This window comes from Trichogramma pretiosum, unplaced genomic scaffold (assembly GCF_000599845.2).
Source record: "Trichogramma pretiosum strain Unisexual culture from Peru unplaced genomic scaffold, Tpre_2.0 scaffold4, whole genome shotgun sequence".
In the NCBI taxonomy this organism is placed as follows: domain Eukaryota; kingdom Metazoa; phylum Arthropoda; class Insecta; order Hymenoptera; family Trichogrammatidae; genus Trichogramma; species Trichogramma pretiosum.
In genome coordinates this window covers 2,633,598-2,651,285 of record NW_019641688.1, presented here as the reverse complement: position 1 = coordinate 2,651,285, position 17,688 = coordinate 2,633,598, and the positions used below count along the sequence as shown (strand labels likewise).

The window sequence follows — 17,688 nt, the reverse complement described above, 5'->3', positions numbered from 1 at the left end:
ACACAAAATTCGCAAGTTCCACCGGATTTTGTTTCATAATTGAAATAATATCTATATATTTTTTTCAAATTTTTTATAATGTTTTTTTTTTTAAGATAAATAGGATCGTTCGTTAGTTAAAATATTTTTAACCAATAAAGTACGATGAAACAAAAGTTAAAATCAAATTTCAAAGCGTACCTCGATCGCTTGCGTAAGTATGTGATTATATTGGCGTCTCGGACGCTTCATACATATGTATAACTTTTGCAAAATTTTTATCAATTCCCGTATTATTTCGATCTACAATAATACGGGATTATTTTATTGAGATTGCTTGTGCTGCGCGCGTTCTGATATATCGCGACAGGTATATTTCATGTCCACGTGTGTTTTATACATGCCTTTAACATGTAAAACTCCAAGATTGACTAAGATTAGAATATCATATAATGCTAATTTTATATATTAAGAATAAATCGGAAAAAGAGTCGAGCCTTTTCGTCGATACACACATAATATTCGCGTCTATACTATTATATATTCAAATATAATATACGGTGTCAAGCTGGGAAATGTATACATTTCATCCTTCGTATCTCGTAAACTAAAGGCCGTCGATTCAAGCCTCGTATCATCTATCGTTCGATCGTTTTTCTCGCGATAAAAGACAGACAGATAGAAATAGAGAGAAAGAGAGAAAGAAAGAGAGGAGTACGAGGGAAGGAGCGAGAAAAACTCGAAGTCGAGGCATGAATCGACGAGCCGAGTTCTCATTTTATTTTTTCCTTGCTCTCTATATATATTGTCTATTTCAACAATAATATTTACGCACAACAGTCGTACACCGCATTCAATCAATATACCGTAATATTCATCACCCCCGAGAAAAAAAATTACATATTTTTTTTCAAGAAAAAAAAAAGAAACGCATGTGATATTATTTATGGCACAAATCCCGTTGCAGCAACAATAGCAGCAGCTGTTATTGCTGAAATTACCCGTGGATCGCAGCGGGGGGATTCCCTCGTGAAATCCAAGATCGGGTTCACACAAACTCACACGCTTACATACTAACACACACTGACGACGAAAGGGGTTGAAGATCATAATATGTATGTGTATATCGATCGGAAGAGGCTCCAGCAATTTTTGCAATAATTTGCAATATTTGCATCAGGTCGATCTTCGTTCTGCTCTGCGATTTCGCCATCGCACATAGATGCGCTCTTCATTTTATGTAGGCAGAGAAGCGGCATAGCGGTAGCAATCTATGCCATCGTGAGCGTGCCAGCTCCCATTCCGAAGCCGACGCCGCGGGGTCCGAAATTGCGTCCGTAGCAGCCGCGACAGTAGATGTCGCCGTCCGGGCCGTCGTTGAGATTCGTCGAGTCCAACGAGCGATGGCAGCTGCCGCACGAGAAGCAGCGCTTGTGCCACAGCCGATCCTTGGAGATCATCTGCTCGGCCATGTAGACGGGGTAGCCGCATCTGGCGCAGCCGCCGCCGTCGTTCATCTTCACGCCGAGTTCTGGCTTCGAGTCAATGCTGTGCGGGGCAAAGAGAGAGAGAGAACGAGAGTGAGAAAAAATAACGAAGACACGGGCGCCGATGTTAGATAATTATTTTCTCTATAGGAATGTGTTAGCGTGTGCGTGGTATATAAATGGAGCTGTGGACAAGCGCGCGTGTGCGTGGCCAATAGAAATTGAGTTCAAGGTCATCCAGAAGCGACTGCTGTCGACTTGTGATGCACAGGGTAAAATTGCTAGTTTTAGGACGTTGCGTGAATTTAAAAAAAATATTTACTTTTATCAATTTAAAAGCGAGGCTCATGAAAAAACTCAGTTGAAAAAACTGTTCTTGAACTTGTAAGATTATTTTTACTTTACCAATTGCAGATTTACGTATAAGGATACTCGCCCTCTAGCGGTGAAGGCTGGATTTAATTACTATGAGTTATAGTCATTTTTTGAACAATCTAATTGTCGTTTTCGAGTCGTTTGAAATGTGCTTAATATTTTCAACATAATTGAAATGGAAAAATCGCCAAAAACAAGCCAATAAATAAAAGTCAATATGTTTAAAAACATATTCGAATGGGTATTTCGGTCATACATCTGATGTCGAGCATTTCTATCAATAAACTAAGTTTTAAAAATATCAGTATCCGGAAACTGAACTTTTAACATTTTTTTTATCAAATCCCCATGTAATTGAAATTCAAACTAATTTTCCATTTAAATATAATCATTGGAAAGATAAGAAAATTCTTTATTCGGCGGTAAGTTCAAAAAATTGAGGTCGGCATTTTTCTCAAGTGTCCGAAAACTAGCATCTTTTCCCGATACGATATTATGAGTTATAGAAATTTTGTAAAAAGGAAAAACTTACAAAGACGGTGCGTGCTCGGGATCGGTCGAGACGAGAGTGGGCGAGTGGCCGAAGCCGAAGCCCTTGGGGCCGAACAGCTTGCCGTAGCAGGCCTTGCAGTGGATCTCTTTGTCGGGGCCGTCGCAGGCCAGCATCGAGTCGAGCGGCCTGTGGCACTCGGCGCAATTGAAGCACTTCTTGTGCCACATCGTGCCCTTGGCGAGCTGCTGCTCGGCGGCGAACACCATGCCGCCGCAGCGCGGGCAGCCCTGGCCCGGTGGGGCCTTGATCGACGTGGTGTCGGGATTGTAGCACGGTCTGCTGCCCGAGATCTGGTCCTCGCTTCATAGTAAAAAAAAACCACGGACAATTTATAATATAGACAACAATTTCGTCGTTGTCGCAATCGAGTTGTGCACTCACGTCAGGCCGTCGGTCTGGAGGAAACCGGAGCCGCAGGCGAAGCCGTAGCCGTGGGGTCCCCACTTCTTGCCGTAGCAGGTCTTGCAGTAGACGTCCTTGTCGGGGCCGTCGCAGGCTATGATCGAGTCCAGGGTCTTGGTGCAGTCCCGGCACTTGAAGCACTTTCTGTGCCACTCGCGGCCCTTGGCCAGCACCTGCTCGGCGGCGAAGACTACCCCGCCGCAGCGAGGGCATCCCTTGCCAGGTGGGGCCATGATCGAGGCCGTGTCCACGACGGTCGTTTTCGGAGCCGCATCACTGCGCAACGATGATGTAATTATTCAAATGTTTGTTCGAAATCGAAGGTGAAGACGATGGGACGTGTTTTTATTTTAAATATAACTATCAAAGTGCACTGTTAATGTACGTGTTGGATATTTTTTTTTGATTCTGCATGCATAGCGAGGGAATTTGCAGCTCTTCGCGAGCTTGGAGCGGGATGGCAAAAACTAATTTTAGTCGCTCGCGCGGCACAGGCAAGCAGGCAAGAAAATTTTGTAATGATAATAATAATAGCGTCTATGCGAAAAGACGCGAGCATATGAGGTATCAAGCGTCCGTGTGCAAAATCGAGCGGTGGCTGTGCACGTTTTCTTTTCAATTATGCGGTCTTTTCTTATATAATGACGTGTGCAGACTCGAGAGAATCCTCCGCGACATCGTGACAGTTTTCCAATATTAATCCAACTACACAAAATCTCTTGCGTACGTATAAAAATATCGATAGTGCAAACATTAGTTTCACGGAAAAACTTTTGACCATGTTTCACGCTCAACTACTGAAAACGAATCACACACGACTTTACTGAGCTCGTTTCGTCACCAGCACTGAGCGCGATTCAGCCTCGAGACTGAGCGTGAATCGCTCTCGAGCCTCATCGCTCAGCTTAAGATCATAGTTAGTAGTAGACAGAACTCGAGGGCGTTTCGCACTCGAGTCTGAGCATGAATTGTGCTCGACTCAGAGCGCGAATGTATCTCTAGGTATTTGAGCGTGAAACATGGTCAAAAGTTTTTCCGTAATTACGGTAACACGTGTGTGATCGACGAGCTGATGGTCCGTCTTTTGAGCTTTAAATCTGTCCGTGGATTTTAATTCAGAGACTTTCGAATTCTAAAATCGAAAAAAAGAGACGATTAAAAAACTTCGACTCGAATCGATACTTATTACACGATGGAGATCGTCGTCTGGCTTTTGACACCGTCTTTATGCATATTGCAACGGGGGAAAGAACTCGCTCGGCGCGACGAGTGCATGGCTGCGGCGCTGCATGATAATCTCGTTACGCGAACGTCGTGTGAGCCTTTCTCGATATAGGTAAGAGAATCTTCGATACGGTATATAAAGAAGGAGAGTCGGGAGAAGAGAAAAGTTGGATTCATTACAAGATTATTATTAGAAAATTAAAGCTCGGGTGGCGATAAAACAAACTCTGTATTTATATAATATTGGATGGTGGCGGCGCACACAAACTAACACACTCATGCACACACACACAAAAACTTGCATGAGTCAGCGCGCATTAAAGCGTCGCGTTGGATCGTTCGATTAATTTAATGGTCTTAAACGGCCGCCGCTAATGGAGCCAGAGATTGAAAATTTCGTCGCCCCGCAGCCATTAGGGGCACACACGCTATATACGGTAGCATATAATGTGCGTTTCTCGGGGACGTTATATACAATGAAGTTTTATACATTAAATATGCGTCAGGATCATGAGAAAATTTTCAACAATTATACGCGTCAAGGTATCGAGTCGAGAAAAAAATTTTTTTTAGATGCACAAAAAAGGGAAAGGCAGAGGATATTTGTGGTTCAGGTTCAAATTGCCCGTACCCCATGTCCTCGATATCGCACTGTAAGCCGATCCAACCACCTCCAGCGTGGCCGATGCCTCGCGGTCCGAATTTCTTCGGGTAGCAAGCTGTTAAGAAGCAGAGATAGAGAGCAAAGTCAAACTTACAAAACAAAATAAAAAACTAAACAATACAGGATAGATAGAGCCAAAAAAAAAGAGAGAAAGAGATTGACAGAAAGTGAGAGAGAAGTAAAGCGCATTATATATATTTAACTAGTTTGAAGTAATATTTTTTTCATACTTTCGTAAATTATAAATTATCTCTAAATAATTGATGTGTATATAATCGTGAGACAGACAAACGAAAGAGTGAGAAAGAAATGTGGTGCGATTATTATAAATAAACAATGCATATCTAAATAAAATATTTACATATTGTGAAATAATAATAATAATAAACCTTTTCGTGGATTTGCTACACGGATGTGGGTTAATAATGAGAAAGTACATACTGGTTTGCAAATTCACCCGCTGGCAAATCCAAAAGAAATCGTCTATTACTACTATTATCGGTATCATTATTATTATTATTATTATTATTATTATTATTATTTTTTTTTGCTGATGAAAAGTGAACAGTAGTCAAACACCCACCCGTTGGCGTAGCAGTCGCTCTGCAGGGCGCCGCCACCTTGGCCGTAGCCGTAGCCTTTGGGACCGAACTTCTTTCCGTAGCACACTGTTTTTTTATCGAGTGGAAGTGGTCACACATTGAGAACAACGCGTTCGATGTAGTTGTTGTTGATGTTGTTGTTGCAATTGTTGTAGTTGTTTTTTGTCGATGGGGGAGAGGGGAGACACGCACAAATAAGAATAATACATAAGTAAGACAGATTTTTAACATTCAAAAGAAGATTGTTGTCGTCGATGAATTGATTGAGTGTAATTTTTTTTTCGAGACTCGCGAGCAGTGCAACTTTCCGAATGGAAAAATTTCTCTACGGTTGCGAAAATTTTGCTTCAGTTCGTGTTAAAATTCGAGGCTCGACACGCAAGCATATATAGACCTGTGGTGCAGGTGTGTCGTCGTTTTTCTAGGTGATCTATATTTGCGTGAAAAAAATTTACCCGTGCACGCGCTCGCTGCTCTAAACGGGCTCGTAGCCAAAAATATTTGCCACGAGCTGAAAGAGAGAGCCAGAGAGAGTAAATTTGTTGTCCAAATTAATGTAATTAATCGTCGTTAAATCTCGCACTCGAGTATAATATAGAGTGAACATTTAAATTTTGCACTGCTCGCGCTTTCGTGTGATGTACAAAAGTAGTATAAATGTTGGACGATAAAAAATGTTTTTGTGTGCGTGTGAATGCGCTTGCTTATCTCTCACCTTTGCAATAGATATCCTTGTCAGGACCTTCGCAGCAGTTGACCGAGTCTAATCTCTTGGAGCAGTCGCCACATTTAAAACACTCTCTGTGCCATTGCTATACGTATCGAGACACAAAGAAACAAAAAAAAAAGAAGGGGATACGAATAAAGTTGGGTTAGTCACCTGTTTATTGTACTTATGATTACTATAATAATGTATGAAAATATTTTGACACGAGGGAAGATGGGATTGGCTTTAATCGAGACCATGATTATTTTTTCATTAGAAACGCTACGATCGTTACCATATTAAATCACAGGCATTCCGTTGTTTTTGTCGTTGTTGATTTTGTTGTTGGTGTATTGCTGTTGTTGTAAAATACGACTTTTTGAACGCGACGCATTTGCGCGAGGTAAATAATCTTTGAACAAACGAACGAGTCGCGCGCGCGAGAGCTTTTACAAAAGCCGAACTGCTGGCTGTGCATAAATGCAACGGCAGCAACAGAAGAGGGTATTTATTGAGAAAACGAAGCAAAAGGATGCGTGTGTATACATATGTTTGTAGAACGAGAGAGAGAGAGAGAGAGAGAATTGGTGATTGGGTGCGATGTTTGCAAAGGGGCTAATAGTGCGAAAAGAGACAAAACTGGTGAGCATACATATACACGCAAACAGGGCATGTATGTCTATACGGTCGGTGAATGAACTTAACGAGGGCTAATGTATGCATAGATTCGGGGCTGCTGCAACCTGTGCACCCTGTATAACGCGCCGAACCCTGCGTGTACATATCCCGGCCGAGGTCCCCTTCCCCCTTCGAGAACGCCGTGCACAGCATCGGGTCCTTTTTTTGCTGCTGCGTGTGTTCCGTGCACTGCCCAGATATGCGTGTATTATATGCTGCTCGTGTGTACGCGCGTGTGTGATTATTTGGGCGGGCGCAGCAGCAGCACCATTGTAATCTACTGTTGACGCGCGCATAAGTAAATCCAGTTGTGTGTTTCCAGTTGTGACAGATGTAAGTGTATGAAATGCGTATCGAATGTGTATAAATGATGTTCGCCCACCGATGAGCAAACATGTGTCCGATTTTCCGAAATTATTGCGCGCTGTTGTTATTGCACATTGCAGACATATTTGAATGTACCGTTAATCAGTTAACAACAAATAGTTATAAAGAGTAAATAAAGAAAGAGGTGAAAATTCAGGAAATCGTGCTGTCAAGTACAGTTTTTTTTGGTATTGTTTTTGTTTTAATGCACAAAGGGGTTGGTCGGTGGTCACAAAGTGAGAGAGATTTTCGTTTGGCGGCTATAATATACCTCGGCAATAAATGTCGCGATCGGGCCCGTCGCAATGTAAGGTCGAGTCCAGTGTCCTCTTACAGATACCGCACTTGTAGCATTGCTTATGGTAGGCCTGGGCCAGTCAATACAAGAAAAAAACAAAAAAGGCAGCAATGATTTTCAACGTCTCTCGCAATTCATTATAAAAAATATTTCGTTTGTCACTCGTTCGTTGATCTTTGTTTTTAGGTAAAATGTAAGTGTAAGTGTAAGGCGAGTGAAATTTAATTTTTTTAAATACCCCTCGAGAAAAAAAATTGTTCAGAGTCGCTTTTCTGGCAGAGATCGAGCTTTTGCATATTATACATTTAACTTCGCGCTCGAGTAAAAAGCGAAGCCACTGCCGCACGCGAGAACGTGTGTGTCTATGGCTAAAATTAAACGCGGCATCAATTTTGCCTCTCGCGCTGCCGTGTATACGCCCGGAAAACTTCGAATCGCATCATGCTCCGTTGCGGCTACTGCTACTGCTGATGCTGTTTTGCCCGGCGCCGTCCTCTCTCGTGCGATATATAAAGTAATATACGCGAAGCGCGTGGGACGTCGACGATTATTACACGCGACGAGTCGCATTTTATTATTAGATTTTAACACGCACCGAGAGAAAGAGAAAGAATTTTATTCTTACAGCGAGAAAGAGAGAGAGAGAGAGTGGCTAAAACTGAATTGTGCGTAAATTCGCGAGCTTGCGGTAGACTCTTATATGCGCGCGCCCGAGCTATTTTCGAGCGTATTATACGGTGGGATATTTCTGTAAGTGTGCGATTTTGTAATACCATGCGTATTTCATGAATGAGCAGTGTATAATAAAAATAGGCGCGGAAAAACGAAAATAATTCGCGACATTATGTAGGCCTTGTAATCTAATATGTAAGATCGAAAGAGCATTAGACTTTCAGAAGTTACGAATCGAGAGGTTCTTGTTTTCGAGTCGCGCGTTGCCCAATAACTTTGATCGTTTTGCAGTAATTGAATAGCTCCGAAACTTGAATCTAATCAGCTCGATTATATAAGACTCAGCGATTTTGGATCGACAAAAGCACGCGAATTTAACTATAACACGAGTCGGTCGTTTATTCTTAATCCTTTTAACGAAATTCGAAGAAGAGGAGAGCCAAGTCCTTGATTAATTCTGCACCGATCCCAATGAAACGATGTTTATGCTCTCCTTGCCATGCGATGCGCGCTGACAAATATTTCATTTGATTACCCCTCGCTCGCGACGATCGTTGCAAATTATTTTAACGCGTTCGCGGCGCAATTATCTCTCTCGCGGCCAATCGATGTACATTATTTTGAAATATATCCTCGTACGAGATGTTTCATCATTAAAATATGCTCGATGAAATTACGTTGGCGAGCGAGTTGGAGCGCTAGACGCGCTATATAATACATTATGTGCATGTAATAGATATAATAGATACAACACCGCGACGTTGTGACCCGGCGACTATACTCTTCCAAGAGAGGAATGCGTGCGGCGATGCTATAAGTCGCTCTGCTGAGTGTGTGGATATTTCGAGAACACAGAGCTCCTCTTTACTAAACTGTTATGCGGTGAGCTTATCGCACCTCGACTGCGTGGCTAGCTTTTTTTTTAAATTTCGTTTTTCCAAAAAAAAAAAAACAGATTTATTTTTTATTTATTTTTTCATAAATTTGTCCAACTATACACACGCATTGGTCCATTTCAAAATCGAAAATGTTTTTTTTTTCATTTCTCAAAATAAAAATAAAAAAATACAAGAAAATTCTATTTTAAAAGTCATTAATGTTTGATTCGAAACGCGACGGAGTTGAATATTTTTAAATTATTCCGAAACATACACCGATCTAAATTTCGTTAAGAGCATCAAATCGACGATACTTAATATGCTTATAGAATTATACTAGCTCAAAATCGCTGTAATATAATTCAATATCATTCGACGAACACGAGTGATACACTCGATACAACGACGATGTACGTCCCCCTGCTCGATTAAAGCCACCCTGTAGTGTTTATGAATATGTGTATACGTGTTTGCATCTCACGTAACGAATTCAGATATTAATGTCTTTTTATCGAATAAATCGAATCGAATCACGTCAGGTCTCTTTGCATCTACTTTACTGCTATAGATATATACACACACTTGTTCCCTATAATAAAAACGTCGAGAATAGACCTATTGTAAAAGTTTCATAGAGTCAAACTATGATGGGTTTCTGTAGTACACAGTAATCTTAATCTTACTCTTTAACAAAAATATTTGTAATTGTAATTAAAATTTTTATGTTTTATAGGCTTTCTCTCCCTGAAAAAAAATATGGTGTGTATATATGTGCTACGTAGTAAAGCAGGAACGAGAGACCAAGAGAGATATGATATAGTTTCGAGGGAGTTTCGGGAGCATTTTGGCGTCGTTACGAAAACTTACCCTTCCTCTGGCGAGCATCTGCTCGGCGGCGTAAACGTAGCCGCCGCAGCGTGGGCAGCCCTCGCCCTCCGGGGCTTTGGCGATGGATCTTGGCTCCATCACGGCGTTCGAAATTTGGTACCTGCAAATTGCGACCGGCATTTAGAGATATATGAAACTGATGATGATGACGACGCTGAGAGAGGCTTTTATTTGTACATTAAAGAGACGAGAAAGAGAGAAAAAAAAGAAAAATCATGTTTTGCCAAACGACGAAAGCGAGATAAAATATCGGAAAAAATTTCGAGCGATCGTCGTTTGGCAAAATAACAGCAACAGAAAAAATCAAGTATTTACATGTGGTAGAAACGAAGATTAGAAAAACAAGTTGGACTGTTTTTGTCAAATTGAAAAGGTTTCATTTGGTGTCATTAATAGTCCATCGTGATTTTAAAATCTTCGGAAAGTTAAAATAAAACAAACTGAGATACAGATATTAAATTAATACACTTCAGACTTGTTGGATGTAGAGAATAAAGGCATTATACTACCAACAAAACCCTAAGACGAGGAACACATAATGTGATTTTGAGATATGTCGATGAATTTTATGTCGATTTTTTAGCCAGTTACATGATTCTGTAATGTTCTGAAAAATGACGTAGATGAAGTTTTTCATAGAAAATTGAGAAACATGTGTTCCTCGTACTTAGGGGTAGTCGCAAATGTTACAGTAGATCGTTTTTTGTTTTATATCACATTGTTAGGCAGGTGTTAGTAGGTGTTAATGATAATCCCCAACCACGCGACGTGGCTTCCGCCGAGCCCCGAGAGAGCCGAAAAGCGGATGTTGGTGCGTACCAAAGTAATTACCAAATAAACAAGAAAAATTAAAAAAAATCAACAATAATTTTGTTTGCTTTTTTTTTCAATAATACCAGACAACAAATTTCAAAATTATACAGAAATACATAAATATGAGGCAAAAAAGTGTCTAACCAAAGATAATGTCAAAATAAAAAAGAAAGATAAGGATAGAAAAGAGATAGAGAGCAGCGATAGAGCGACAGAGCGAGTATTTTTTTTTACTTTTGACAAAAAAAAGATCAACAAACAGATAAGTGATTTGTCCGTTTGGTCTGATAATTGACAAAGAAACGTTTTCTTTTTTCTTTTTTTTTAAGGTTATATGAAGGGGGGCTAGGGTTAGCGAGGTTAGAGGGTTAGATCGAAATGTGTATAAGGCCGTGCAGGAGATGGTAAATAACTCGGCGCGATAAGCAGAGTGAAAGATTTTTTCAGTAAAAAGAAATACAATTTTTTGCAGAACAAATCTCTAGAAAAGTGGAAAAAAAGTTATAGTGAGTCAGAAATTAGAAAAAAGAAAGAGTAAAATTCACGCCCTGTGATATACAAATAATAATAACTCGGTGCTCACCATCATCAGTAACTTTTATAGCCGCGGTTTTTTCTACGTATATACTTTTTTCTGTTTTACTTTTTTTTTGTTTTTCATTGTTGCGGATGTGAGTCAGAGAGACAGAGAGATCAACGTTATATATCTTTTATAATCTAGCACAACTTTGGTGTCAGGCTTTTTTTGTTTTTTTATATTTGCTGTTGAAAGATTATCTGAATAATATCAGACCGCTGTGGCTCGAACTCGGCGGGGCTGGCGGGAAATTGGGGATTGATGGGGGCTATTTTTCGGACGCTCGGAGCTGACGTCCACTCATGTACACAAGCAAGCTATATCTATGTTGTTTTCTAAACTTTTTTTCTTTTTTTAATATTGGTTACGAGTATGATTTTTGCTGGTGTTTGTTGATTCGTATACATGCGTGCACGCCTGAGATTATTATTATATTTTTAATAATAATTCAAGCGAAAGCCCTGAGCGTCCTCAAATAGCATGAAAAAGCTCAAGACCTTTTTTAATTTTTTTTAACAGTGTTATTTATTAATTAAGATATAGTTTTTTTTCTTTAAATATAACACTTATTACAGATGGTACAAATATTCCTATAGCTAGATAGAGAAAGAAAAAACGTGTATATGTTTGCGTGTGCGTATTTTTCAAAAAAACATTCAATGTATAATAAGTCATAATCTTTTTTTTTAAACTTTTTTTTTTCAAGTAACTTTTTTCATCGTGTGCGAGTATAGGCGTGTACTCAATATATCAAACTTTTTTTTGCGTATATAAATAAAAAGTCGTGCGTTTTACGTGTGTGTACACAATGTCGAACATTTTGGTCCCACAAATGTTTGAATAACAGTTTAAAAAAACTAAATTTTTTTTTCTGTCGATTACTCAAACGTTCGTGAACACCCAGTACACAACAAGGATAAGTACAATGTAATAACAATATAATAATTTTAGAGCAGAAAAAAGAATAAAAATAAGAGAGAGAAAAAAAACATTGACTTAAGACTTTGTTTTGCCACTCGTTTTTCTTTGGAAAAAAAATTACGTAAGAATACACAATCACTATTATCGTCGTGTGATAAGTGCTTGTGCATCTGTATGTAGGTATATAATAAATATATAAATACATACATGCATATAGTAATATATATGTATTATAAACATAAACTCCATTGGTAGAACAACTTTAGAAAAAAAGTCACAAATTGATGCATCGTCAACGCTGGTATAATAGAATATTTTTTTGTGCTTTTCACTCGTTACACACCTAATGATTTCTACTTGGTTTTGGGTGTTTTACAAAAAATGTTGTAAAATTTGAGGATTTTGTCGTTGTCGTTGCTTTTTTTTCTTTTTTTCAGTAACATCGAAATGCAAAATAAGTTACACTTTTTTTATAACATAAAAACAGAGGGGACAAAACCAAAATAAAACCAATTGGGAGTAAAAAACATCAGGCAAATCTAACGACCCTCTATTATATGTAAAACGATTGGAAGAAAAAACAAAAAAGTGGCACTGCATAAGTCGAGCAACACGTGCGTTGTCAACCTTCGTGCCCACGTCTAGGAGTAACAAATACACGTAATACAAATCAAAAGGAATCGAGAGGTCAAAACAAAATCACGACTTTTTTGAGGGGGGTATACGCGATAGAGATAGACAGAGAGAGAGAGAAAGAGTGAGGGTACTTGCAAAAAAGAGGCATATGTGAATTCGTATACTCAGGAATAATGAAAAATCACTGAAGAGGTTCTGCTAAAGGGACTCTAATACAAGGATAAAGGGTATAACTGTTGTTGATGATGTTGTTGCTGTAGGTTCTGAGGGGGGGTTTTTTCGAAGGGGGGAAACGACACGGGAAGATGAACTCACTGGTGGCCCGCAAGATGGTCTCCTTGGTCCATGGAGAGGCAGCCGGCGCCACCGCCGAAGCCGTAGCCCTTAGGTCCGAATTTGCGGCCGTGGCAAGTTTTGCAGAAGAGCTCGCCGTCGTGCTCTGTGCAGTTTGTCGAGTCGAGCAGCTTGCCGCAGAGACCTGCAACAGTTTACGTGAACGAAATTCCGTCCATTGAATTTTCCTGGCTCACTTTGCGGCACTCGTCGTACATTGTGTACTTGATAAGGACGCCGGAGAGGAGGGCAACAATCGCAAACTCGATTCCGACAAATTAATAAATCGTCGCTGCTCGGATAATCAGTAATAATTGTTACGAACTCATAATCGCGTTGATTCGAACTTTAAACTCGCGCGCGCCGCACGGTATGATCGAAAAATGGTTATCACGTCATTAGTATTGCAGGCTTTGGAACAAAGTTTTAATGAATCGCCGTCTGGAAATTCGCGAAGAATCGGATAAAATAAACTCTCGATATGAATCCGAGCAGATATAATCGACAAAGTTTTAAGCTATAATCGATTCCGTCTGGGGAGTCCACGCGCGTTCGTAAGCGAATCAAATAAAAATGAAGCAAAAGAAGAAAGTATGTGAAAAAACGTACCGCATTTGAAGCACATCTTGTGCCATTTCAATCCTCCAGCTACGCGCTCTTCAGCGGCGTAGACTGATTTTCCGCATTTTGGGCATTTTGCTTGTTCCACTGGCTTGTAAGGCATTTTGTCCTGTTTTTTTATTTATTCTACTGAAACAGATTCACAAGAGAAAAAAAATGATAGCGTTTATTATGCGATCGTCACACTCGTGTTTAATGCTAACAACAATTTAATTCAAATCCGCGAAAACCCCTTCCAACAAAAGCAAAAAGTAAACCAAATCGTTGAGACGCGTTATAACCAATTGTAATTGGTCATAATATATGCAAACACTACGTTAGTTGTTTATCTCACATTAATTCGATTCGCCGCACCAATTTTTATTTTCTCTACAGTTTTAATCAAATCACCATCTCACTCATGCGAATCGAATTAAGGATCGTTGTCGATGCGCGTGAAAATAGAATCCGTCAACTTGATGTGTGTGTAAACTTAAACTCAATCAGCACTTCACTATGTATGATACTATATTATAAAATATAAAGTCCCAAAAATTGATTCGAATTAAAATTCGAATACAAGAAAAAAAAATAAAAGAAAAATGATGAAAAATAAGCAGGAGAATTCACAATCAGAAGAAGAAGATGATGAAGACTAGAGACGAGACGATGCTGTACCTTGTCTAATGACGGAGATGATGCGCGCACGAGACAATCGGCAAGACTGACTTAGTTGTGCGACGGGCCTAGTTATCTAACGCAGCGTACGCACACAAAAATGGAACAGAGTATATAAACAATTTTCCTCTCTCCACTTCCACTCTTTCTCACTCTCTTTCTCTCTCTCTTTCGCTCTTTCTCGCTGGTTTACGCGTATAAGACGGAGCCGCCGTCGTCGTCGTCGTCGCCGCCGCCACCGTCGTACGCACCGCCTATAGTTCTAAATTAAAAGTCCAAATCTATTTCCGTAATCAGCGAGTAATATAAGTCGGTGGAGGAGGTGGAGGAGGTGGAGGAGGAGAGCCCGAGAGAGAGAAAGAGAGAGAGAGAGAGAGCTGGACGGGTATAAGCTGGCTATATTCGTAACTCCTATATATTATGTATCATCCGCGAGCGGCATACGCACCATCAAATTCTCTTTCCATTGCGCGGATTCGTTATAGAAGCGGTGTGTGAATCACGCACGGGCGCGAACCGAATTAGGAAAAAGCTCGCCAATCTCGACATTTTTTGCAACTCAGGCAATTTTTCGGCTATTTTCTGTAGTTATCAGTGAGCTCGATTCCCATCGATACAGCTCGTAAAAGCTCCGACAAACCGTGCCTTTTCAAGCAGCCTATAATATTCGATGAACGTTTCGAGAGTGCGAAAGCTCGATAAGCAAACATCCACTATAGAGTACGAATATTCATAAGTTGATCCTTTATATAATCATGCGTCGATCTCAAGGCATCGTGCAAAAATTTCTGCATTTTTTCCAGCCCTTGGTGATTTGACTCGGCATCGTGCAAAGCTGCACCGCTACTGCTTCTAAATGGATAGATAAAGATTCCACCATTTCGCGTTCGCGTTTGCGCGCATGACCATTAAAGCTCGCTCGCTGTAACTTTCTCTCCCCCGTGTATGTGTCTGTGTGTGTATGCGTCTATACAGATATACGCTACATGGGCTCGAACGCCTCCTCTTGCCTACGTGCTTTTCCACAGCCCACCCCTCCACCGAACCGAGCTGTATATGGGCATTTATATATGTCTGCTTTACTACCCCTTTTTGTGTATGTGTGTGAGAGTGAGCACGAGAGACAGAGACGAGTAGATATATACATCACGATCCGCCCCTTTATCAGCCTCCCTTTGGCCTCCCTGTGCTCTGCTCCAACTTGGCTTGGTGCGCGTTGCGCGTGCAGCTTGTACACGGGAACGTTTACTTTTCGAGCCGCTGCTGCTGCTGTTGCTACGGCGTATGTGTAATTTTTTTTTCGCGAATTTTTTTTTCTCCAGCACGAGAGACCGAGTGTGTACATACACGGCGCGCGCGTCTGTTACATACGTACGTGTTTGCAGCAGAAAGAAAATACTATACATAAAGATGAGAGTTACGAAAAAAGTCAAAATATTCATGCCACGTCATTAATATAAGGAAAAAAGCTCGACGGAAAAAAGCTCTTCAAATTATACGGCAGATCGTTGCGAGCGAATAATTGGTCGTATTTAATACAAGCCGCATTAATACTTTTAACACACATGCACTTGGTCATTCAGCAGCGGCATTACGTTGTTATTTGGACGATTACCAGTAATAATAAATTGGTCAGCAGCGGCGCCCGCGTGCATCGCATTCTCGCGGATGCGCCGCAAGCTCGAGAGTTTTTTAGCCTTTGAGATTGCACACACACACACACCTACACCCGCGTGATCGGTGCTGACGGAGGTGGCGCGAATAATATCGCTTTGCATGGTATATCCTTATTTGTTACGAGTGAAAAACTCAAGAGCAATTTTGCTATTAATATAATGCGTTCGCTAAGCAGCTCGAGAAACGCTTATTTACATCGTATACGTGTTTTTGTCCGCGCGTCTGCCTTTGTACAACGGCAAAGTAGTAATTAATCACTTTGGATGGCGGTGGTGGCGATGGGAGCAGCAGCAGCCCCTTCTTTCGCTGCTGCTGCTGCTGCTGCCGCTGCGTCGCTGCTCGCGAGATATATGTATTATTATGCGCAAGCGGCTCGGAGCTATAACACAGTGCACGAGGGATGGGGAAATTGTATTTTCGAGCTCGGTGACACACGCGCGTGTAATACGCGTCATATACCCCGCGACGACGAAGAAGGAACGATTATGCAACGAGCTACGATAATGTCGAAAATTATTCACTCGTTAACCCGGTGAAGATCAGGCATAAATCCTTCCGATAGCGATTTTTTCGCTGTAGATTTTCGAGGCCAGGGCTACGGATGTAAACGACCATTGTTTCTCATTATAGAACCGAAAGATTTCACACTTCTCTTAGAATTTTATTAATAAACACACAGATTTAAAATCAGGTCTGATTACGGATATCGAGGCCTACGACAGACACTATGATGAAGATTCTATTTTAACAGCCTGAGCTAGATTTATGATGTCATCAACAGCGTTATACATAAAACTTCGTGTAAATTTTTTCTCACTCGGACAACAGCTCGCGAAAGCTCGATTCTCCCCCGCAAATTGCCCTGGGATTATGTAACTACCTCTTGACACTTTTTTTATATTACACGAGATAAAAAGGATTGATAAAGAGAGATGTAGAAGAAGAGCTTTTACTCACCAGTTGTGAAGAAACGTTAAAAATGACTGAAGCTGGTCGTCTATCGAAGCTATCGAAGAGAACCAGTGGGAGAACACACTATAAATCACGCTATACTAAACGCAACTACAAAACGTGCGCGCACACCAACGTTTTTTCTTTTTTTAATTAAAAAAAAATTATAATTTCAATATATATATATAATAAGCGCGAGGTTTGAATATAATCGTCGAATGGCTGCACGAGGCCCGGGAGCGGCCTAGTCATTACACGTTGAGCTTTGCACACGGCACGTTCGCGCACGACGCGAAAAGGCGGCTACTATACGAAAGCAGCAGCGGTGGCGACGGCGAAATGCATCCTCGTCTCTCTCTCGCTCTCTTTCTCTCTTTAACTCGCAATGATATGCTATAAAGCTCGGCATAGTCCAAAATGTTGTTGCTGCAGTGGTGGTGGTGGTAGTGGTAGAGGCAATTAACGTCAATTCCGATCGTTGCCGGGCGCGTGCCCAGTGTATTGGTCCGTTACGCACCGGGTATACACCCTCGCGCGCGATAAAATTGATGACGCTTCTGTGTGCTTCTTCGTATAAGGTGTATAGCTCGGCAAATGCTTGACATTCCACAGTTTGCCGCTTTACGCAAAACGATGACGCCTGTCGCGAGAAAAGAAAACATTTTTTTTCTCGGCTCTTCCGATTCTGGAAAACCAGTGCTAATAGGTTGTCGGAGTAGAGGAAAAAAAA

The 17,688-nt window shown here is 40.8% G+C and overlaps 1 protein-coding gene across 6 annotated transcripts; it reads right to left on the bottom strand.

Annotated features, from left to right (window-relative positions):
• Positions 1 to 69: 69 nt before the first annotated feature.
• Positions 70 to 17,271, bottom strand: LOC106656293 (muscle LIM protein Mlp84B). 6 transcript variants are annotated; one of them, XM_014377173.2, is made up of 9 exons: positions 16,965 to 17,271; positions 13,662 to 13,802; positions 13,035 to 13,197; positions 9,752 to 9,872; positions 6,002 to 6,098; positions 5,268 to 5,352; positions 2,776 to 3,072; positions 2,374 to 2,694; positions 70 to 1,527 (listed from the first exon to the last, which is right to left on the bottom strand). In XM_014377173.2, the coding sequence occupies exons 2-9, from the start codon at positions 13,774 to 13,776 to the stop codon at positions 1,251 to 1,253; spliced, it is 1,476 nt and encodes a 491-aa protein (XP_014232659.1). In that variant the 5' UTR covers positions 13,777 to 13,802; positions 16,965 to 17,271; the 3' UTR covers positions 70 to 1,250. The 6 variants fall into 6 exon arrangements, with proteins under 6 accessions (XP_014232659.1, XP_023317313.1, XP_023317315.1 ...); XM_023461545.1 differs by having other exon boundaries at positions 13,662 to 13,799; positions 16,965 to 17,270; XM_023461547.1 differs by lacking the exon at positions 16,965 to 17,271 and adding an exon at positions 14,283 to 14,515 and having other exon boundaries at positions 13,662 to 13,799.
• Positions 17,272 to 17,688: the final 417 nt, after the last annotated feature.